The sequence below is a fragment of the Phyllobates terribilis genome, unplaced genomic scaffold (assembly GCF_046119375.1).
Source record: "Phyllobates terribilis strain yellow unplaced genomic scaffold, ASM4611937v1 Scaffold_7__3_contigs__length_470593459, whole genome shotgun sequence".
Lineage (NCBI taxonomy): Eukaryota > Metazoa > Chordata > Amphibia > Anura > Dendrobatidae > Phyllobates > Phyllobates terribilis.
The window spans coordinates 201,598,521-201,622,059 of record NW_027362767.1 but is presented as its reverse complement, the minus strand read 5'-3'; the positions used below and the strand labels follow the sequence as shown (position 1 = coordinate 201,622,059).

Here is a 23,539-nt window from a genome sequence, read left to right as displayed (position 1 = left end):
CTGTCTGAACTAAGTCCTGTATGTTTCCTGCCTTGCGGTGTCAGCTCCCGTGTCTGAACTGTGTCCTGTATGTCTCCTGCTTTTCGGTATTAGTTCCCGTGTCTGAACTAAGTCCTGTATGTCTCCTGCCTGGCGGTGTCAGCTCCCGTGTCTGAACTGTGTCCTGTATGTCTCCTGCTTTACGGTATTAGTTCCCGTGTCTGAACTAAGTCCTGTATGTCTCCTGCCTTGCGGTGTCAGCTCCCGTGTCTGAACTGTGTCCTGTATCTTGTCTGTCCTGTCTGAACACGCTCCTTGCCTGTTCGTCCCGCCTCTCTGGGGGCAGTATTCCCAGACCCGCTCCTGTATCCCGCTGCAGTGTCGGTCTCCTCCGTACACTCAGTTCCAGTCTGAACTCTCTCCTATCCTTTACCTGTTTTGTCTATGTCCATTCCCTTCCTTTTCCTGCAGAGTCTGTACTCGTACCTAACTCCTGCTTGTTGTCTCTGTACTCCCGTTTGTGAGTTTTTGGTCCACTCGCTACTTCACTGCAAGTACCCTGTGGGTGTCTGGCTCTGTCTTTCCCTTCCTGTCTGTTCCGTGTGAACAGAGTCCTGTCCTGCCCTGCTTCTGCCCGCTGCTCCTGCAGTCCTGTCCTGCCCTGCTTCTGCCCGCTGCTCCGGCAGTCCTGTCCTGCCCTGCCTGTACCCTATCCTGCCTGTATTGTTCCTGAGTCCCAGTGTGTACTGGGCCCTATCCTGCCTGTATTGTTCCTGAGTCCCAGTGTGTACTGGGCCCTATCCTGCCTGTATTGTTCCTGAGTCCCGGTGTGTACTGGGCTCTATCCCGCCTGTGTTCCTACCTGCTAGTGCCTCCCCGTCTGCACTCTAGCTGTGCTTGCCTTTACCCGCCTGCCTGCATACCCGCCTGCCTGCATACCCGCCTGCCTGCATACCCGCCTGCCTGCATACCAGTCTGTTCCTGTATTTCCCTGTGTGGGTCAACAGCCGTGTCCGGGGTCTGTCCTGGAGTAGCACCTGGTCCCTCTGCTCGGTTCCTCCTTGGTGCACTGGCGTCGTATGCCGTCGTGCCACCTTGGTCGGATCGGGTAGATACTTAGTTACGCCCCTCCAGGCATACACTCTCCGGCACGGTCCAGTGGAATCACTACCAATCACATGCACACGCCGCTCTAGCCCGGGCGTGTGCATAACAAAAAGCTTGTCGGCAGAGGGAAGCATGAAGGGCTGTAAAATGTCCTGGTGTTTGGTCTTGATAAAACACAGTGGACCTCCACCAGCAGATGACATGGCTCCCCAAACCATCACTGATTGTGGAGACTTCACACTAGACCTCCAGCAGCTTGGATTGTGGCCTCTCCACTCTTCCTCCAGACTCTGGGACCTTGATTTCCAAATGAAATGCAAAATTTACTTTCATCTGAAAACAGCACCTTGGAGCACTGAGAACAGTCCAGGTCTTCTTCTCCTTGGCCCAGGTAAGACGCTTCTGGCGTTGTCTATTGGTCATGAGTGGCTTGACACAAGGAATGTGACACTTGTAGCCCATGTCCTGGATACGTCTGTGTGTGGTGGCTCTTGAAGCAATGACTCCAGCAGCAGTCCACTCCTTGTCAATCTCCCACAAATTTTTGAATGGCCTTTTCTTAGCAGTCCTTTCAAGGCTGCGGTTATCCCGGTTGCTTGTGCACATTTTTCTACCACACTTTTTCCTTCCACTCAACTTTCCATCAATATGCTTGGATACAGCACTCTGTGAACAACCTGCTTCTTTAGCAATGACCTTTTGTGGCTTACCCTCCTTGTGGAGTGTGTCAATGACTGCCTTCTGGACATCTGTCAAGTCAGCAGTCTTCCCCATGATGGTGGAGCCTACTGAAACAGACTAAAGGACCTTCTTAAACACTTAGGAAGCCTTTGCAGGTGTCTTTTGTTAATTATTCCAATTTACTGAGATAATTACTTTTGTGTTTTCATTGTCTGTAAGCCATAATCATCAACATTAACAAAGATAAACACTTGAAATAGATCCCCCTGTGTGTAATGACTCTATATAATAGATCCCTCTGTGTGTAATGATTCTATATAATATATGAGTTTCACTTTTTGCATTGAAGAACTGAAATAAATTAACTTTTTGATGATATTCTAATTTAGTGAGATGCACCTGTAGGTAAACTCGGCCTGAGACTGTGTATTGTGCACACAGCATGCTGCTGTTATATACAGAGAACATTCATTGACAATCTATTCATTATAAACTTGCTGCTATTTATGACAAAACTTCTGCAGTGAAAGTCAAATCTGAATAAATCTGGTTGTCCGGGATCATTTTGGAAAATATTTTTGGAGCAGTTACCTACCTGACTGCATTGTGCCAGCTGTAAAGTTTGGTGTAGATGAGAAGTTGGGCTTGTTTTCCAAGACAATACCAAGACAATTTAGACAATTGTATGACTCCATCTTTGTGAGAAGAGTTTGGGGAAGGTCCTGTTATGTTCCATTATGACTGTGCCCGGTGCACAAAGCAAGGTCCAGTAAGTCATGGTTGGGTTGGAAGAACTTGACACAGAGCCCTGACCTCAAACCCTTCACACACCTTTGGGATAAACTTGACCTGAGATCTCGTCAGTCTTGTCCTACATCAGTGTCTGACCGAACAAATCCTCTTCTAGATGAATCAACAAAAAATCCCCAGAGTTACTGACTCACCCCCTGGGCCGCGTTTGCGCACGCATGTGGGTTACCCGGAACCAGTTCTCTGGGGTGTGTAGTCTCTGTGGCGGTGACCCGGTCCCATGGCTCAGGGTGGTCAAACCAGTGACAGTCTATTTGAAAGTTTTAGATTAGTTGTCCGACTACGCCACCCGTGGATTGCGGTCAGTGCGAACCGCCGCTGCAAGGCAGACCGCTGGGGCTGATGGTGTGTGCAGCTGAGGTAGTGTGACTCCCCACGGGAAGAGTGTAGCCCCAGGGCAGTGTAGTAAATGGTGGGAGTGATGGTGCGAGCATCCCAGCACTAGTAGTGCTGGTGCGGCGATGAAGCACAGAGACGTGGGATTGCAGTTCAAATGTTTTACGCACAGTTCTTTATATTCTTAGTCATTCCGCCGGCAATGACTGCCCAAGCCGTGCTGCGTCCACCAGGCAGGGGGCTCAGTCAACCCCCAGGTAATTCCAGAGTGTGGCACAGGACTCCCTTCTATTCCTTCCTCTGGCCGTGCCCCACCAGTGACACTACTTTTGTCCAGCTGCCTCGGGTCTTCTCTTGGGAGGCTGGATGTCCACTTCCCTGACCCTATGTGGTGTGCCTTTCTAGTAGATGTAGTGAGGGGTCGCACCAAGATGTGATCACGACCGCCGGTCCTTGGCTGAGGATTAGTCGCCTCCACCAACTTGGGATCCGGTACCCTGTTCTGCCAACCCGTCACCCGTAATCTCCTGGGCCTTTGGGGTTCCTTCTGCCTTCGTGTCTCTGGGCCTCTCTTAGTGTTCTGTTCCTTTCTTCCTTTCTTTTCTGTTCCTCTCTGTTTCTGTCCTTTCTTCTGGCTCCGGCCTTCACCCTAGGCCTGCCTCGTGGAGCTGGGCCCAGACTGAGCCACAGCTCCCTGTCAGCCCTCTCTGGCTGAGCTCCTTCTCTCCCTGAACAGACCCTGAGCTAAGATGGTGCCCACCTTATATACCTCCCTCTCAGTGTATGAGCCCAGGTGACTTGCAACCAATGGGCTCCTACCTATGCCCAGAGACCGTCCCCTCCTGCTCCTACATCACTGGGTTTTCCTCCCCCCTCCCCACTCCAGCCAGGGACATGGTCTGTCGTGCCTGCATTACTGTCTAATGGGAGCACCGTTGAGCTGTCCCTCGGAAATGGGGTGTGTGTGATGCATGCAGCCTACCGAGCCCTGGTCCATACTCCATCCTTACCCGGGAGTGGAATACCACACCTCTGGCAGAGGTGCAATACCCCTGTAGCGACCGAACCCTCGGGGCGCTACATTACACTCAAAAATTGTGGCAAAAACCTTCCCAGAAGAGCGGGATCAGTTTTAGCTGTGGATTCGATATTAATGCCAATGGATTTAGTGTAGTGAGCTGGCAGGCTCTGGCTGTTCTGTGATAATTGAGATAGAGCCTGTGACAGAAATGATAACGCAGGATGGTGTTGCCACCTTGTGGCCAGAGGTTGCACCTGCGCAGGATGTGATGACAGAGAAAAAGACTGAGTCTCCTGTGTCCCGCCCTGGAGAGTCACGTGAGCAGAGTGAGAAGCAGGAAAAAGCGCGCGAAGAGTCTGAGAGAGTCTGTGTAAAGAACCAGGACGGTGTGCAGGTCCTCGTGTGTGCCGTAGAGGATACTCTCAACGTGGCTGCTGTTATCTGACATCTTTTCCTCAGAGCTTTCCCCAGCTTCCGCACTGCTGAAGGATTCAGCTGTTACAGTCCCCACTACTGGAGTGTGGACTACACAAGGGAATCCACAAGAGCTACTACCCGGATCAGAGAGACTGTAAGCGGGACCTGTGGCGAGAGGCCGAAGTATTCCCTCCTTTCAGCGTAATTTGTTGTTCCTGTTTTTTTCTCCGGCTGGTTCGCCTTCCTGCAAAGACAGACAGGCCTGCGACGGGGGACACATCCTTCTGGAGTAAAGGACTGGTAACGTGTGAGTAGGGACAGTGAGGGTCAGCTTATCAGTACACGTTATTACTGTGCATATTTACGGTTGTCATTTATTGTGTTCTGCTATGTTAAAAATGTATACAAGTAAAGATACGGTTATCAAGATGGAGTCTGTGTGTGGGGATCTTGCTGGGCCAGATCATAGATACCAACGCGCGGCCTTGCCCGCGGTCACTTCATCTGGCATAGTCGGCAGGATCTGTGACCAACAAGATTCCCACCCAGGCCACGTGTACAGTCAGAAAGCCCCGCCGGTGTCTATTGTGAATCAGGTCAGGAAATTTGGCGGACGAAACTACCCTGTACCAGAGTGGGCGGAACAAGTCCGGATACTGGGAGAAATGTATAATATTGACCCTAAGACCTTGGCAGAAATGGCGGTACTGACGCTAGAGGGGGAGGCATGGACGACAGTCAGACTGGAGACGGTCAGGGGCCAGCGTACAGTGGATGATTTGGTGCGGGTGCTGGAGAACACTTATGGGCCGACCACATACCAGGGAACACTGCGACACATGTTCTTTAGACGGACGCAGCTTGAATGGGAGGATATTTCCCAATATGCGAACGCCCTTCAGGTACTCCTTGAACAAGCCTGTGGAAAAGGGGAACAACTAGCTGGTATGGCTCCTCGTGACCTGGTACTGAGAGACCAATTTGTAATAGGACTGAGAGACCAGTATCTTAACCGCACGTTACAGGACTTGATCCGGATGATGCCGACTCTTACTTTTGCTGAAGTCAAACAGGAAGCCATAGAACGTTCAAGGGGACCCGTCATGGATGTGGGGATTCAAGGTGCTGCGTGCAGATCCATATCTGACATTAAAAATCCGAACAGTGACATGGAAGACCTGAAACAGATGGTAGCAGACTTACAGAAACAGGTATTACAGTTAACATTAGACCGACAGGGAGACCAGCGAAGACAGCCTAGTCGTCCCGTGGGACAGTGTTGGTCATGCGGTGATCCTCGCCATAGGGCAAATCGTTGTCCTCAACACTTCCCTCCACAAAAACCTCCGTTGCATCAACGAACAAACCCTCAGTCACCTCAGCGAAGGGATTTTCGATCAGACCAGCGAATGGAACCCCAGCCATATCCACAAGCAGAGCTACCACGCCGGGCCTCACCACAATGGCCGCCGTTAAACTAGACACCTGTGCAGCTGAGGCTCGCGCAGCAGGGGAGGCCAAAGAGAGGGGTGTGGAAAGACAGAGCCGACGGCGGAGTGCTCTTGCCTCGAGCAGCCCGACACTTGAAGTTGTCCTGGAAGGAATTGCCATACAGGGACTGATGGACACTGGGTCACAAGTGACCACGATCTCTGAACAGTTTTACGAAAATTACCTCAAACCAAGAACTGCTTGTGACCCAGACACCGCCATTAAGATTATTGCAGCTAATAATCTACCCATTCCAGTGACCGGAGTTGCTTGGATGGACACAAAGGCCTGCGGACAGGACTTAGGGAAACGAGGGATTGTCATCGTCAAGGAAGGTTTCGGCTCCGAGACCCCAGTGATAGTTGGAATGAACATCTTGAAAGACCTGGATCTTATGCTGTCGACAAGAAAAGGACCCAAATACTGGCAGAAAGTCACCAAACATAAGCCGACTCGTCTGGCGTTCCAGCGCGTAATCCGGACCGTTGGACTTCAACAGAAGGCAGAGGAACAACTACCCCTAGCCGCCATTACGGTGCCACGCCGTACTCGGATTACTTTGCCCGCTGAAAAAGAGACAGTCATTTCCTTACCCCTTAACACCCACCGACAACTTGAGGGGGTTGAAGTGTTGATCGAGCCGAGGACCCCAAGTGGGGGTAAGCTAAACCCACTAGTTGCTCGCACTCTAGCCGTCGTGAGGAACGGGAGAGTCCCTGTCAGGCTAAACAACACCGCGGACGTAGGCCTAGCCCTTGAAGCCGGCACTCAACTTGCCCGGGTATATGCTCTACCCATGGAAGTGAATCCCATTGGACCCCTAGAATTCACCCCGTCTACAGAAGGCGACTGGACGGTAACCGTCTCAGCCATAAACGCTCAAGTAGACGATGAAGACATTGGGCGAAAACTACGGGAAAAAGTACAGCTAGACACGTCTCAATACACCAAACAAGAAGTGTCTCAAGTGGAGGAACTCCTGCGGGAACACCAAGACTCCTTTGCAAAGCATGACACAGATTTTGGGTGTACCACCAGTATCCAGCACGAGATACCCACGGGCGATACCCCCCCTATCCGCGAGAGGTACCGGCAGATACCACCTCAACAATACCAGGAGGTGAAAAGCCTATTAGAGTCCATGCTACACGCCGGAGTGGTACGTGAAAGCCAGAGCCCGTGGGCTGCACCCGTGGTGATAGTCAAAAAGAAAGATGGTTCCCTGAGATTTTGCGTGGACTACCGTAGGCTGAACGCTTGCACTATCCGGGACTCATATCCACTTCCCCGGATCGAAGAGTCACTGACCTCCCTAAAGAAGGCCAAATATTTTTCGTCCCTAGACCTGGCCAGTGGATATTGGCAGGTTCCAATGAGTGAGAAGGACAGGGAAAAGACCGCCTTCATCCTTCCCATGGGCCTGTATGAGTTCAACCGGATGCCGTTCGGCTTGAATAATGCACCAGGGACCTTTCAGAGACTGATGGAACGCTGTCTGGGAGACTTTAACTTTGAGTTTACGCTGATATACCTTGACGACATCGTGGTATACTCCCCCACCTTCGAGGATCATCTTCACAAGCTTGGCCAAGTGTTCCAGCGCTTGAGGGGACACGGCTTGAAGTTGAAGCCCAGCAAGTGCCGTCTGTTCCAGCAGGAAATCGACTACTTGGGTCACCGGATCTCGGCCGAAGGCGTCCAGCCCTCTCCGGAGAAGATAGCAGCCGTTCAAGAGTGGCCGCAGCCAACTACAGTCAAAGAAGTCCAGGCTTTTCTGGGGCTGGCAGGCTACTACCGTCGGTTTGTCAAGGACTTCACTCGGCTTGCTGAACCACTGCATGAGGTTCTCCGAGGGACCGTGAACAGTCCCAGAGGACGAAGCATCAGTTGGGGGCCTGACCGAGAAAAATCCTTTCAGGCACTTAAGGCTGCTCTAACATCACCCCCTGTTCTGGCGTATGCAGATTACACATTACCGTTTCAGTTGCATACCGACGCCAGCCTTCAAGGTCTAGGGGCGGTCCTCTCTCAAGTTCAAGATAATAAAGAACGCGTGATAGCCTATGCCAGTAGGTCTCTCCGTGACACCGAAAAGAATCCCGTCAACTACGGCTCCTTTCGCTTGGAACTCTTGGCTCTGACTTGGGCTATGACGGAGAAATTTGCTGGCTATCTGACGGGGGCGGAGGTGCTGGTCATGACGGACAACAATCCTCTTGCCCACCTAGAGAATGCCAAACTAGGGGCAATGGAACAGCGCTGGATGGCCAGGCTCTCTAGATTCCAGTACAAAATTAAATACAGAGCGGGGAACAAGAATCAGAATGCTGACAGCCTGTCTAGAGTGACATCATCCCCGCCAGTGGGGGACCGGGATGAAGAGTTGGAGGAAGATGAGATGCCTGACTTTGCCCGGCTCGCAAAGCAAATAGAAGATAGCCGCCAGTATGCTGTAGGAGGGATTGAAGCCGTAGTGGGATCTCCCCTGTCCCAGCAAGAATGGGCCAAGCTTCAAGATCGAGATCCCGAGCACGTCTTACTGAAACAGTATGTGAATATGTAGCACCCTGAGGATTCGGCTGCTACAGGGGTATTGCACCTCAACCCAGAGGTGTGATATTCCACTCCCGGGTAAGGAAGGAGTGTGGAACTGAGCTCAGATAGACTGCATGCACTACATACATCCCATTCCAGAGGAGCAGGCCGACGGCACTCCCACTTAGAAATGTGCAGGTGCGACCGAGCCTGTTCCTGGCTGGAGTGGGAGGGGGGAGGAACATCCCATGTAGTGTAGGGGCAGATAGGGGGAGCAGTCTGGGTAGTGATAGGAGCTCATTGGGTGCTGGTCACCTGAGCTCACACATAGAGGGATATATAAGGAGGGCACCAACTTAGAATCAGGGTCAGACGCAGAGAGCCTGTCAGACGCAGAGGAGCCTGTCAGATGAGGAGGAGCGGAAGCTGGCAGAGGAGCAGCTGAAAGAAAGAGAGGCCCTGAAGAGAGAGAGTGGAGTGTAGAAAGACCCAGAGGGGGGACAAAGAAGGGACCCAAGAACCCAAATAAGAACACCGGGTGAGGAGTCAGCAGAAGGGTACCGGAACCCAAGCTGGTGGGGGCAAAGACATTCCCCAGCCAGAGACCGGAGACCGTGGGCAGTGTCTGTCACGGTCACCCACTACATTCACCCTGAAGGCACACCACAGGAAGGGTCAGGGAACCTTAGGCCAAAGGTTGCCCAACAGAAGGCCCGAGGGAGCTGGACTTAGGTGAATCACTGGTGGGGACGGCTGAAGAAAGGACAGAGGGAGAGCTCAGGGCCACGCTCCGGACTTGTTTGGGGGTTGACCGGATCCAGGACCTGGTGGACGCAGCACGGCTCGGGAGGTCACTTGGAGCTAGAGTGACCAGGAACATCTGCAGTAAGTAAAGACCCTTAACTGCACAACCCGAGTCTGTCATCATTACCGGCTGCACCGCACCACCACAACCCCCATCCTCTGCGCCTGTCCCCTCTGAGGCTATACCCCTCCCGTTGGGGGTTATCCCACCAAGCTGCGCATCCACCATCAGCCTCAGCGGACCCTGCTGCAGCGGCGGCCACAGTGACCGCATCACAACGGGTGGCGTAGTCGACACAACGAACTTTAATAACATCAGTAAAGACTGCCACATAACACTGAGCTTGACGCCCTGGGCACGGGACCGGGTCACAGCCGCTCGGAGACTACAACCCCCCATCTGATCCGGTGCCGGGTATTCCCCTCAGAAAGGAATATGTCCCAGGGGGCGCGTCAACTTTGGCGTAGTCGGCAGGATTACGTGCCCGCAACACCCGGGTACTGCGTGCCTGAAGAAAAGTGCAAGTTTACCTCAGAAAGAAGTCTCCCGCCGGTTCCGGAGGGTCCACGCCATCGGACTCCATCACCAGTCGTTTCCCGCCGATTGTCCGCCATTTCCAGCTTGTTCCCGCCATCTGCAGAGTTTCCCGCCACTGGGCGACGCTTCCCGCCAAAACCGCAGATTTCCCGCCTTGGAAGAGCAGCGGACGCCATTATGGGCGTGCCAAAGGAGGGCAAGAGGCCACCTCCCATCGTGGGCCAGGACAGAAAATGGCGCCAAAAGTGGAAACCGCCCCCACCAACAGAGACTGTGATGCTGGAGGTGTCTGTCAGCGTGAAAGAACTCCCCCTGGAGCTGACAGTCACCGAGTTGCCCCGGGACCGCCCTCTAAGTGGGAGGAGACGAAAGAGAAGAGAAAAGATGGGTGTCGCTTGGGGCAGTCTAGAACGAGCGCACCCGGAGGCAAGGTGTCCAGAGCGAGAGCACCCGGAGTCGAGAAGAGAAAGAGTAGACCCGGGAATGGAGCGGCAGCAGAGCAGCACCGGCCCGCTGGCCAGGAGCCTGCAGAAGGAAGAAGGAGGAGAGCAGAGCAGCACCGGCCCGCTGGCCAGGAGCCTGCCGGAAGCAGAGCAGAGCAGCACCGACCCGATGGTCAGGAGCCTGCTGGAGTCAACAACCCCGCTGGGCTTAGCGGAGATCCTGGCGCAGCTTCCCCGAGATCGGGAGTGCGCGCGGAGTGCCCTGGAGGGCCTCGCGGGAAGGATGGCCCGAGTGCAGAGGGAGATCCTGGCGGAGTGGGGCCGGGAGATGGCCCAGCAAGCTGGAATCCGTCCACGGAACCCGCTCCCTTGGAAGAAGACACCGACTACCTCTGCGGATGACGCGGGAGGACCCAAGGCCGGAGACGGCGCAGAAGAGGGAGCGAGACGTATGGCAGCAGGTAAGGGGGACGCCTATACCCCATACCGGAAGACCGCCCACCTGCCCCAGCTCCCCGTCGCAGAGCCCGAAGGTCCCCCGGCCGTACCCGAGATCGCCATGACACCGCCACCGACTAGGCCCCGACCGGAAGCCGCCGTCGCGACCCCGGTGACGTCACGCGTCGTGACCCGGAGCGTGGCTAAGGAAGAGGAGCCTCCGGCCTGGTCGCAGGGCCTAGCGTTTCCGGGCGCCGCATCCCCAGCAGAGCCATCTACCTCCGCGGAGCCTCCGGCCTGGCCGCAAGGCCAGGTGGCCCAGGGTGCCGCCGTGTTAACAGTTCCATTTACCTTCCAGATGCCCCAGGCCTGGCCGCAAGGCCTGGGCAACCTGGGCGCCCCCACCATCGCGCCCGCACCCGCAACACCAAGGGTGCCATATCTGGGAGAGGACCCCTTCAGCCAGCTAGCGTGGCCGGACGGGCGGCCTTTCATCTGGCCCAAAGAATTCTTGGAACTGGAGCGACAAAAGAAGTTAGGTCCCCTGTGTGAGCCCCTGATCCCGGCTCCAAAGCCCGTGACTCGGGTCTCGCCTCCACTCGAGGAAGCCCAGTTCGTGTGGGACCCCACGGGAGAAGATTTGATGGGGTTCACCGGAGAGACTCGGGCAGCTGCAGCAGAGCGTACCGAGTGTTGCCGTCAACAGCTGGCAGAGTTCAAGAGAGAGCGGGAGGAGAGGCGGGCCAGAGAGCAATGGGCCCGGACCCGCAGCGCGGAGCAAAAGAGTCGGACCAGAAGGGACCCCTATGCAGCAGATCGTCCCCGTACCATCGGGACGGTAATAAAGTTTAATGCGCAGCATGGGTGGGGCTTCATAAAGGACCGGAACACCATGGGTGACGTCTTCGTTACCCGACGGGATGTCGAGTCTCACCTGCCAGAGGGTCACAAAGGCCGTGACCTCTACGTCGGTGACGAGGTAACGTTCACCCGGCACAAGTGTGCCAAGGGACCTTACGCCCTCCACGTGCATCGCCTGACAGAGGAGGAGTTGCGGTGTAGGGAGGAGGAGCCAGAAGACCCGGACGGGTTCAAGGCTAGAAGGTACTATGACTGAAATAGTACAAAGGAGATGTAAATAGTTACCCGTCGGGGTACCCAAGTAACCGTGGCTGCTTTAAAGTTTAGTCCCCGTTGGGACCAGTGAACAGTTTAACCCGTGTGTCCCCTACCCAAACCAGGCTGAGGACTGTGAGCAGCCATCCCATTCCCTTTACTTGGCCGGGGACTGAGAACGGCCAAAACTTCCCTGTACATAGTTGCGCTTCCTAAGGCGCCCCCTACTGGTTTTATGAGAAACTGCTTATCAAAAGACTGTCGCACTTTACCTGGTCACGAGTTGCACGGTGACCAGAGGAGGAAGAAAGAACGAGACGACGAGAATGTTATAATGATGTCTATATGAAAAAGTTTATATATATATAATATTTTATATGTTTTATATGTTTATAAAAAAATTTGTATGTTTTGGTGTTTTTGTCTTTGCAGCCCGAGGACGTGCTGTGATTTACCAGGGGGGAATGTAGCACCCTGAGGATTCGGCTGCTACAGGGGTATTGCACCTCAACCCAGAGGTGTGATATTCCACTCCCGGGTAAGGAAGGAGTGTGGAACTGAGCTCAGATAGACTGCATGCACTACATACATCCCATTCCAGAGGAGCAGGCCGACGGCACTCCCACTTAGAAATGTGCAGGTGCGACCGAGCCTGTTCCTGGCTGGAGTGGGAGGGGGGAGGAACATCCCATGTAGTGTAGGGGCAGATAGGGGGAGCAGTCTGGGTAGTGATAGGAGCTCATTGGGTGCTGGTCACCTGAGCTCACACATAGAGGGATATATAAGGAGGGCACCAACTTAGAATCAGGGTCAGACGCAGAGAGCCTGTCAGACGCAGAGGAGCCTGTCAGATGAGGAGGAGCGGAAGCTGGCAGAGGAGCAGCTGAAAGAAAGAGAGGCCCTGAAGAGAGAGAGTGGAGTGTAGAAAGACCCAGAGGGGGGACAAAGAAGGGACCCAAGAACCCAAATAAGAACACCGGGTGAGGAGTCAGCAGAAGGGTACCGGAACCCAAGCTGGTGGGGGCAAAGACATTCCCCAGCCAGAGACCGGAGACCGTGGGCAGTGTCTGTCACGGTCACCCACTACATTCACCCTGAAGGCACACCACAGGAAGGGTCAGGGAACCTTAGGCCAAAGGTTGCCCAACAGAAGGCCCGAGGGAGCTGGACTTAGGTGAATCACTGGTGGGGACGGCTGAAGAAAGGACAGAGGGAGAGCTCAGGGCCACGCTCCGGACTTGTTTGGGGGTTGACCGGATCCAGGACCTGGTGGACGCAGCACGGCTCGGGAGGTCACTTGGAGCTAGAGTGACCAGGAACATCTGCAGTAAGTAAAGACCCTTAACTGCACAACCCGAGTCTGTCATCATTACCGGCTGCACCGCACCACCACAACCCCCATCCTCTGCGCCTGTCCCCTCTGAGGCTATACCCCTCCCGTTGGGGGTTATCCCACCAAGCTGCGCATCCACCATCAGCCTCAGCGGACCCTGCTGCAGCGGCGGCCACAGTGACCGCATCACAACGGGTGGCGTAGTCGACACAACGAACTTTAATAACATCAGTAAAGACTGCCACATAACACTGAGCTTGACGCCCTGGGCACGGGACCGGGTCACAGCCGCTCGGAGACTACAACCCCCCATCTGATCCGGTGCCGGGTATTCCCCTCAGAAAGGAATATGTCCCAGGGGGCGCGTCAACTTAACAAGAGAAACCGCCCTCCGAAGTGAGAGCCCGACTATCGACCGGAGCCTTGGCTCTGCTTGCTCAATGGGATCGGCTGATCGTGAAAGATGGAGTCCTGTGTCGCAGGGCCCTTTTATCCCATATGCTGGAGGAGTGTTTGCAGATTGTCATCCCGGTGCAGTTGGCCCATGAGATGGTGGGCGAAGCTCACAGGAGGAACGGCCACTTCGGCATAGACAAGACCCTCCGGTGGACCCAGCAGTTAATTTTTTGTCCGGGGCTCCGTAAGCTGGTTGAAAACGTCTGTCAAGAATGCCGTACCTGTGAATTCCACAAGTCCGCGGAGCAGCGTGCCCCCGTCCAGACTATTAAGACGTCGAGGCCCCTCGAGCTGTTGATGGTGGACTATCTGTTGATCGGAACGGCGAATAGTGGCTACCAGTACTGTCTGGTGATGGTGGACCACTTCACGAAATTCGCCGTCGCTGTTGCTACCAAAGATCAGACTGCCGAATCAGCTGCACAGGCCATCTGTCAGCAGTTCGTTCGGGTCTACGGATGTCCGGAGCGGCTGCACTCTGATCAGGGGGCTTGTTTCGAAGGGCGAGTCATTGAAGAACTCCAACGGATGTATGGAATCAAGAAGTCCAGGACCACCCCTTACCATCCACAAGGAAATGGCGCGTGTGAACGCTTTAACCGGACCCTCTTACAACTGATCCGGACATTGGCTGAAGACAAAAAGCCCGACTGGCCTCGATTCCTCCCAGAACTGCTGTGGGACTATAGTCCATTCCGTCAACGGATACATCCCATACACCCTTCTCTTTGGCCGTACAGGCAAAGACATCCATGAGTTGCAACTGTCTAGCTCCGAAGAAGATACCTGTGGTACCTATCCTTCCTGGCTACAAACACACCGCCAGAGAATGGAGACTGTCTACCGGCTAGTAGGCCGACAAATTCAGGATCAAGTGCACGCTGACCCACTTCCGGTACAAGAGGACTCACTGAATGTAGGTCAACTGGTCCTAGTCCGTATAAAGAAACCGCAAGGGAAACTCCGGCCCAAGTGGGAGACTGAAGTCTATCGAGTAATTGGACAGCCGTACCCCGGTGGCCCCGTCTATCGAGTGCAGGGTGAAGACAGCGGCAGCATCCAAACTTTGCACCGTAATATGTTGCGCCCCTGCCGTTCCCAGCCTGACTCCCCTACTGTGATACCTAGAGAGATGGATATCACTAATACTGTCGGAGACACTGACCCCGGGGATGTAGAGATTGAATGCATGCCTACCCCTGTCCGTCCGACTGACGCACTTAAACCGATTACCTCCTCTACTGACATGTCGACTGGGAAAGAGAGTGGGGTTACTGGTCGGAAAGAGGGGATCCAACCCGTTAGGCGGACAACGAGGACCACTGCAGGGGTACCTCCAGGACAGTCCTACAGAGACCAATATGTGTGGCCCTCTTCCCAGCCGCCCCCTGTCACATCCACAGCCATCTCCGCCCTGGAGCCGGTCGTTGACAGGGACTGCCAACCTTTGCGTGGGGGGGCGTGTAGTGAGCTGGCCGGCTCTGGCTGTTCTGTGATAATTGAGATAGAGCCTGTGACAGAAAAGATAACGCAGGATGGTATTGCCACCTTGTGGCCAGAGGTTGCACCTGCGCAGGATGTGATGACAGAGAAAAAGACTGAGTCTCCTGTGTCCCACCCTGGAGAGTCACGTGAGCAGAGTGAGAAGCAGGAAAAAGCGCGCGAAGATTCTGAGAGAGTCTGTGTAAAGAGCCAGGACGGTGTGCAGGTCCTCGTCTGTGCCGTAGAGGATACTCTCAACGTGGCTGCTGTTATCTGACATCTTATCCTCAGAGTTTTCCCCAGCTTCCGCACTGCTGAAGGATTCAGCTGTTACACTCCCTGCTACTGGAGTGTGGACTACACAAGGGAATCCACAGGAGCTACTACCCGGATCAGAGAGACTGTAAGCGGGACCTCTGGCGAGAGTATCCCTTCCTTTCTTTTCGCGAAGTCTGCTGTTCCTGTTTTTTTCCGGCTGGGACGCCCTCCTGCAAAGACAGACAGGCCTGCGACGGGGGACACATCCTTCTGGAGTAAAGGGCTGGTAATGTGTGAGTAGGGACAGTGAGGGTCAGCTTATCAGTACACGTTATTGCTGTGAACATTTACGGTTGTCATTTACTGTGTTCTGCTATGTTAAAAATGTATACGAGTAAAGATACGGTTATCAAGATGGAGTCTGTGTGTGGGGATCTTGCTGGGCCAGATCATAGATACCAACGCGCGGCCTTGCCCGCGGTCACTTCATCAGCATGTCATGAAAGCCCCTGTAATGTAATGGGTAGGTGTCCTAATGTACCGTCCGTTGTATTAAATAAGGATATTAAAATATTTCACCTTATCCAAGTCAGAATGTCCCATTATCCTGTTTCCCTAATTCCTATTTCATTTCCCATTGGACACCAACCGTAGGAAAGTAATTTGTAATAAATTGCTGTCTGTGTATATATATAACATATCTATAAATAATAAGTATATGAGAGGCGTGGAAGCTAACCAGCTGGCTTCATGTCACAGAGAAGTTACTTACAGTGTCTCACATAGTGTTGGGAGCCTAAGCCCCTGTTCACACTGCATTTTCTTGCTTCATCTAAATCCCCCTAAAAATGGGACACCCACCAGAGTCAAACACTGCAATGACACAAATGGAGTCCAAATGAAGCTCATTTGTGTTTTTATTCGTGAACATGACTTTTTGCTCGTAGCAGACTACGTTTCTGTGTCCGTCGGAACAAGTTGATATTCAGAATAAAAACAAAGCGTTCCTTTGAAATCTGTTCATGTCACTGCGGGTTATTGCTTCTTTGGGGTCCATTCATTTAATTCCCATTTTAAGGGGATTCAGAAGGAATCAGCTGAACACACTGCGGAAACGTAATGTGAACAAGGCCCTATCATTCCATATAAAATCCATGATGTAACATAACTTACTCCTGTACAAACCCGATGCTCATGACCGAGGAGTCACGGTATGTTACAGGTCTTTAGGCGCAGCGCTATTTCAGATGACAATGAAGAAACCATCAATGTATCCAAGCACTTCACCATTGTAAAGTTCTTATCTACTAGATGTAATAGAATAATGCTGATCACTAAGTATCTAAAGATATTTAGGTACTGACTTGTCTTTTGTATAGAAGGAGGAGTTCCCGGCTCCATAGTCCCACACGACTTCCACAGCGGCAATGAAATATGTCCGCAGTTGTCCTTGAGAACTACGAGGGTCTTTTTCGGGGAGGTCTCCATACATATCAATGTCCTCCAGGCCAGAACTATTGTAATCGTAGTCGTAAAAGTCAGAGTGATCTGCTGCCGACTCGGGAAGTTCCGACTCGTCCTGTAGTTTCTGGACTGGACGGTTGCTCTCCGGCTCGTCTTCTCCATGTACTTTATTTACAGAGTGACGTTCGTTCTCTCTTCTTCTTCCTGCATTTTCCTTTTCGACAGCGTCGCTCTCCATTGCTATAACGGGATCTGACGAGTTAATAAAAAGCCCCAGACCATGGTCTTCATGGTCAGCACTGTGTATGTTTTGCACGTGTCCGGCAGGTTTCTTTTTATTAGACAAGCTGCGGGGTCCGGAGGGATACATTCTGTGATGTGCATCCACAGGGTCTTCATACGCTGGAGAGTCTTCTAGAAAGTCCTTGTGATCGTCGTGATCGTAATCATCGTATTCCTCCGGGTTATTTTCACAGTGTGAAACTTTCAGCGTTGCTCTCATACTTAAATCTGCCAGTGATGACTTGGATGTCACCGGCCAATACCCTGCATTGATAAAAGAAGAAGCAACAGTTTTCAGAGCCCGGTAAAACGAGCATAAAAGAACTACAAGCACTGGTAATGCCTGTGCTGGAATTTATTGACTATCACTATTAACCTCTTAAAGGGAATCTGACACCAGGTTTTTACTTCCTCGTCCGAGAGCAGCATGATGTAGAGACAGAGACCCTGATTCTAGCGATGTGTCACTTAATGGGGTGCTTGCTGTAAGTTTGATAAAATCCCTGTTTTATTCGCTGCAGATCTAGCATCTGTATAACCCCACCCACACCACTGATTGGCTACTTTCTGTGTAAACTGTAGATAGGCAGTAAGCTGCCAATCAGTGGTGGGGCAGGATTGGACTAGATGGCTGCAGGTTTACTAGTCCTCTTGTGGTAATCTTCTGCTGATAAAACAGTGATTTTATCAAAATAATAACAAGCAGCCCAGTAAGGGACATTGCTGGAATCAGGGTCTCTACCCCTATATCATGCTGCTCTCATACGACAAATTCCCTTTAATGACATGGACTATTTGGGGCTCAAGGATGAGGCCCATTTTTACAAATCTAACATGTTATTTTATGTGGAAGTAACAAATGATGAAATGATAAAGCAGAAGAAACATATGTGTCACTTACTGGGCTGCTTGCTGCAGTTTTGATAAAATCTCTGTTTTCTCTGCTTCAGATCTAGCAGTTCTCTGAATGCTGAGCTCTGTATAACCCCACCCACACCACTGATTAACAGCTTCCTGTGTACACTGTGCATAGGCAGAAAGCTTCCAATTAGTGGTGGGTGCGGGGTTGGACTACATGGCAGCAGGTTCACTAGTCCTCTACTGATAATATCTTGCTGGTTAAACTCTGATTTTATGAAAATAATAGCAAGCGGCCCAGTAAGTGTCACATCGCTGGAGTCAGGGTCTCTGTCTCTATGTTATGTTGCTCACAGATTAAGTGGCAAAAACCTGGTGACAGATTCCCTTTAAGGAAGAAACATTCAGTTGCTCATAAGCCTCCAGAAAGCCCAACTCTGAAAGTTATTGATTTAAATTCTGGGTGGGTGGGGGTCCGACTCTTTCCATCCAACCCGGGGTCTACGGTACTGTAAATCCCAGCAGCCACTGATCTCCAGTGACCATGTTGATAACTATACCACCGTTCTAACCTGATTTCTCCATGACCATCACAAGGGTCTTTCCATTCATTGGGAATAGCGTCAGGGTTTCTTCATAGCTTGAGTCTACAAAGAATGTATTTCCTCCAAAGTAAACGGACAGCAGCTCTGTGTAATGGACGAGGTTCAAAACGTGCAACACACTGACCTCATTCTGGCAAATGGGGATCTGGAGAGAGCTCACAAAACCGTTTATAGCTGGGGAAGCAGGACATTGGTTATTATAGCATATATAATAAAGAAACCGCATCATGCATTATATCGACACAGCAATGTCTGGTTTTAGATATTTTCTGGTTTCTTGTCCAGGCTTTCCACAAATGTTTGCAGTCACTCTATGTGAGTCCTCACATCATGCACTATGAGGATTCTCCGATGCCGAGCACTCATGTGACTGCAAGTATGTGATATACATAATCCCGGCCACATTCCCACTAGACGTGTGCAGCCTCACTGACTTGTAATGAGTGGGACCGTGCACGTCTAGCTGGAGTGTGGCTGGAAGTATCGAGTGACCGCTCGATCTCGTCACCAGCACCGGAGAATCCTCATAACGCACTTTTGTAAAAAGCCTGTACAGCTCCTTTATTTTGATGATAATATAGACCGTATATGAGAATTTCTGCTAAGGGGCCATGTTTTCTGGATTTTCCGCAGATTATATAATTATTGTCAGTGCATCAGGAATTGCTGCAATTATTCTATCTTTACATTAAATCCTATTGGAGGAATTTGACGATTGAGGTTTGGAAACTCTTCCATATATTATTGAAGAAAGTGATAAAAAAAGGGATCTGCTAAACTACAGATCCCATTGGTTCCCGATGCACCCAACTATAACCGATGCACCCAAAACCATAATAGAAACGCGTCACCACTTCTGTATTTATCACTCCTGGTTTTGGTGTACAAAGACTGGTGTAAAATACTGAGCAAATACTTGGATCACCCTATTAGAAAGATTAGCACTGCGTGGGGCAACATTTTTGTCAAATATAACATTGCGGTATACTTACTATATTGCAAACTTTCCCTTGGTGACATTTCACCTGTGGTTATGTTTTCTGAACTTTGGAAGTTTTGATCGCGGTACCAGCTCAGCATTTCGTTAAATACAGTGAAGAAAAGAATATGTTCCTTATCCGTGACAATCTATAATGAAAAATGTCTGGTTACGATAAACATTTTGTATTACTGATCTAGTCTGATCTGTTCCCCTGTCTTATCTGTTGAGTAGACGTAGAGGCTTGGACCTCCTTGGACCTCCCACCAGTTGGACATTCTATTAATATGCCATCAGTGTTAGATGTTGGATCATCCCTTTAACCACACAATGATTTTTAATCACGAGCCTATTCTGCATTTTATAGTTTTTTTTCTTTTTGTAAAGCTCTGTCTTCATCAGATGCAATACTGAGGATGTACATGGAGGGTGGCTCAGTGGTTAGAATTATTACCTTGCAAGACTGGTTCCCCGGGTTCAATTCCCACCAAGAATATCGTTTGCATGGGTTTCCTTTTGCGAAACAGTCCTAATGGTTACTTTAAAATAGCAAAAAGCATCCAGAAAATCCCAACGTTGCTTTCACGTCAGCGCATTTTTCACCAATATTTTATAATTTTTTCCTGACGGTAAAGCTCCATCTACATCTGATGATATACCGATGACACAAATATATATTTTCATCAGTAATCCATACAGATTGCGTACATAGATTATTGACGTTCATCAATGCGCTTGTGTGAAACTGGCCTAGCTTTCACATTAAAAATGGAAAAAGTACTCGTTTGGCTGAGCACTCCTGTGTTCTATAAGAGAAACCCACCGCCAGACATCTCTGGTGGCATCTAATCACCAGGAGATAACAAAGCTGGTTTAATGCGACAGAGAGGAGCCAGAAGACCGCAGCATCTGAGTTCACATACTCCTGCATTGAATAGAAGCACTTCTCCCTCTTATCAAATGGTGTTGGTTTCTTTCAGCAGTGCAGGAGTTACACTGCTCAGCCTTGAGTCTCTGTAGCTTCCTTCTTGGAAGTTCTCAGCTGGGCAGCATCAGCCACTCCCCTCTCCTATATAGTCTCTGCTTTGGCAATCTGGATTGCCAGTGTTAAGTCTTGTACTGCCTGGTGAGGAGTGGAGGATTCGGTGTTTGGTAGAAGCGTTTATGGAGAGTTGTTCTGTGACTGTTGCTTGGTGTTTTTGCTGTGTGCATAGTCCCTTCCTCTTCTATTTTTGTTTACTCTCCTAATCCTTGTGGTGTTTCCCTCTGTTGTCTGTGAGTGTATATTTTGTATGTTTGGTATTGACATTTGTCCCTGTATGTCCTTCCTTGTTTGTCTGGTTTGGCTATTTACATACACTATTCCTCCCCACTTCCCTGGGTGGGGGAGGAGACAGATAAGGGCCGATTCAGGAGTACAGCACAGTACGTGGCCCCAGCATCTTCACCATCAGAAGTAACCTGGGGAATAGGAGTAGCTATTGCGCCAATAGCATTAGGGACAGGGTAGGTCCCGGTTTATCAGTCAACAGTATTGTGACAAAAGCGATCATCAGCCCGAAATCTGACATACCCAATCGACATCTTCCCCTGAAAAATCTCTGATAATGCCTAAAAATAAATTCTAACCTAAATGTTACTAGCTAATATCTCCTCAATGGAGAGGAGAAATTAAAAAATCAAAACTACGTTACTCGGCTCTGCAGTCACTATTCTGTGATGTGGCCGTTAGTGTTAATAGAGAAAGGGCTATTGGCCACTTTTAGCCGTGGGGGCTTTACCAAATTATGTGTTGTGGAAAACGCCCATGGGATTGCAGTAAAAATAATATTGATCCAGGACAATATCACCGTCCAGTTGTTTGCAAAATGGTATTCTCAGGACGGCAAAGCCATTATTAATAAGTCAAGAGAAGCTGCGGGGGTCCAACACTAATGGTGTTCTTAGACTGTTCAGTGGTAGCAAAAAAACACAGAATGGGATCTCAAAGCTGCAAGAATTCAGTTCTCAGTGATATACCCAGCTAAACTGGAGATTATCTGGGAAGCAAAGACTTTTCATTTTAATTCCACAAGGATGTTACAGAATGGAAGGAAGAAATGGGCCGAAATAAGTGGTGTAGCAAATGATCAGTCTCATGTGTTCTGAAGTTTTCTCTTAGCTTAGAATGATTGTAATGAAATAACCAGGGGGATGGCGGAACAATCAGCATTTGTAGAAGAAGCAGAGGGTGGGGGTGGTAGAAGGGTATAAGTACAGAGGTGGGAGCGAGCGCCACATTTCTTTTTCTTTTGCATTGGCTATTGATAGTTTGAGGATGTTGCATTGTAATATAAAAGCCGTCAAAGAAAATGTAAAGGTCTTTCCTGTCTTTGAACAACTAATCATTTTAAGTATAAGTCTTGCTAAGAAACATTTGGTTAAAAATAAATAACGTGTGTTAACTAAGCCGTGACATCACGAGACAAGCAGAACAATACAATGTTGATAAAGAGAGGAAATATATATTTTTATATAGTAAGTTTGAAGGAAACCTGATAAGTAGAAGTATATATAAAAAATATATATATATATATACTTATACTGTATACTTCAGAAAAGTTTGTGGAAAAGCTCAGCAATAAAATATCTGCTGTTAGAGAGACTATAACAATATTTGTCTGAGTCCAGGTAATTTTCTGCCATACTTAGTCAAAAAGCAGCACAGCACATGGTGTATCTCACAAGTACCTGATTTCCACCTTGATCCAAACTTTGTGTTGAACAGATTAGAAGCGGTCCAATAAGGCCCGATGCCAAGTCTCTCTGTGGATTGTGGAAACTGCCATAGTACCTTGTAAGACACCGTGGATCAGAAGACGCAGGGCTGTCATATTTTGTCACGGGCCATATATATGTAATAGACTCATTTGGCTGGATGGGATAATCCTTCAGTTGTTCTCCTAAATAAATAGAAAATATACTGTATATCCCAACTATTAAAGGTGATGTTGTTATAACACAAGCAAAGCATCTATAGAGGGTGAAATAAGTATTGAACACGTCACCAATTTTCTAAGTAAATCTATTTCTAAAGGTGTTATTTAGTGATGAGCGAGCATCATAGGCGGATTATAATGAAGGCAATCCGGGCGACCGCCGGGGGCCCCGAGCCTGCAGGGGGCCCGAGGCTCCAGGCGGGGTGTCTAATGCCGGATTGTCCTCATTATATGTGCGGGCCACCGCGGCACATAGCGGTAGCAGTGGCGGAAGGGGGGGGGGCCCGACCACTCCCCCAGCAGCGGCCACCACTACTTCTTCATCGGCCGGGCCAGCACTGCAGCAGTTAACTTCCCTGTGCTGGCCCGGCCGCGTCACTGCTAGGAGACATGGCCCTGTGCGCGGTTGTGTCTCCTAGCTCTGACATCACGCAGTGCGCCCCGGCCTGCACTGCTGCACCGGAGAGGAGAGAGAGCAGGCAGGAGGAATGGAGCCAGGGGATGGTGAATGTGTGTGTATGTGTATGTGTGTGTGTGGGCAGATGTGTGTGTGTTTGTGGGCAGGTGTGTGTGGGCAGGTGTGTGTGTGTGTATGTGTGTGTGTTTGTGGGCAGGTGTCTGTGTGGGCAGGTGTGTGTGTGTGTGTGGGGGCAGGTGTGTGTGTGGGCAGGTGTGTGTGTGTGTGTATATATGTGTATGTATGTGTGTGTGGGCAGGTGTGTGTGTGGGCAGGTGTGTGTGTGTGTGTGGGCAGGTGTGTGTGTGTGGGCAGGTGTGTGTGTGTGTGTATATGTGTGTGTGTGTGCGTATATGTGTGTGTGTGTGTGTGGGCAGGTGTGTGTGTGTTTGTGGGCAGGTGTCTGTGTGGGCAGGTGTGTGTGTGTGTGTGTATATATGTGTATGTATGTGTGTGTGGGCAGGTGTGTGTGTGGGCAGGTGTATGTGTGTGTGTGGGCAGGTGTGTGTGTGTGGGCAGGTGTGTGTGTATATGTGTGTGTGTGCGTGTGTGTGTGTGGGCAGGTGTCTGTGTGGGCAGGTGTGTGTGTGTGTGTGTGGGCAGGTGTGTGTGTGTGGGCAGGTGTGTGTGGGCAGGTGTGTGTGTGGGGGGGGCAGGTGTGTGTGTGTGGG

General features: G+C 50.8%; 1 protein-coding gene across 1 annotated transcript in view; it reads right to left on the bottom strand.

Annotated features, from left to right (window-relative positions):
• Positions 1 to 23,539, bottom strand: part of LOC141154162 (coagulation factor VIII-like) — a 229,387-nt gene that overhangs the window by 121,457 nt on the left and 84,391 nt on the right. The window contains exons 11-14 of the mRNA XM_073639666.1: positions 22,164 to 22,375; positions 19,447 to 19,582; positions 18,422 to 18,628; positions 16,610 to 17,255 (exon numbers count right to left, since the gene is read on the bottom strand). Coding sequence (XP_073495767.1) covers positions 16,610 to 17,255; positions 18,422 to 18,628; positions 19,447 to 19,582; positions 22,164 to 22,375 — 1,201 coding nt within the window. The remainder of the gene's footprint in view (positions 1 to 16,609; positions 17,256 to 18,421; positions 18,629 to 19,446; positions 19,583 to 22,163; positions 22,376 to 23,539) is intronic.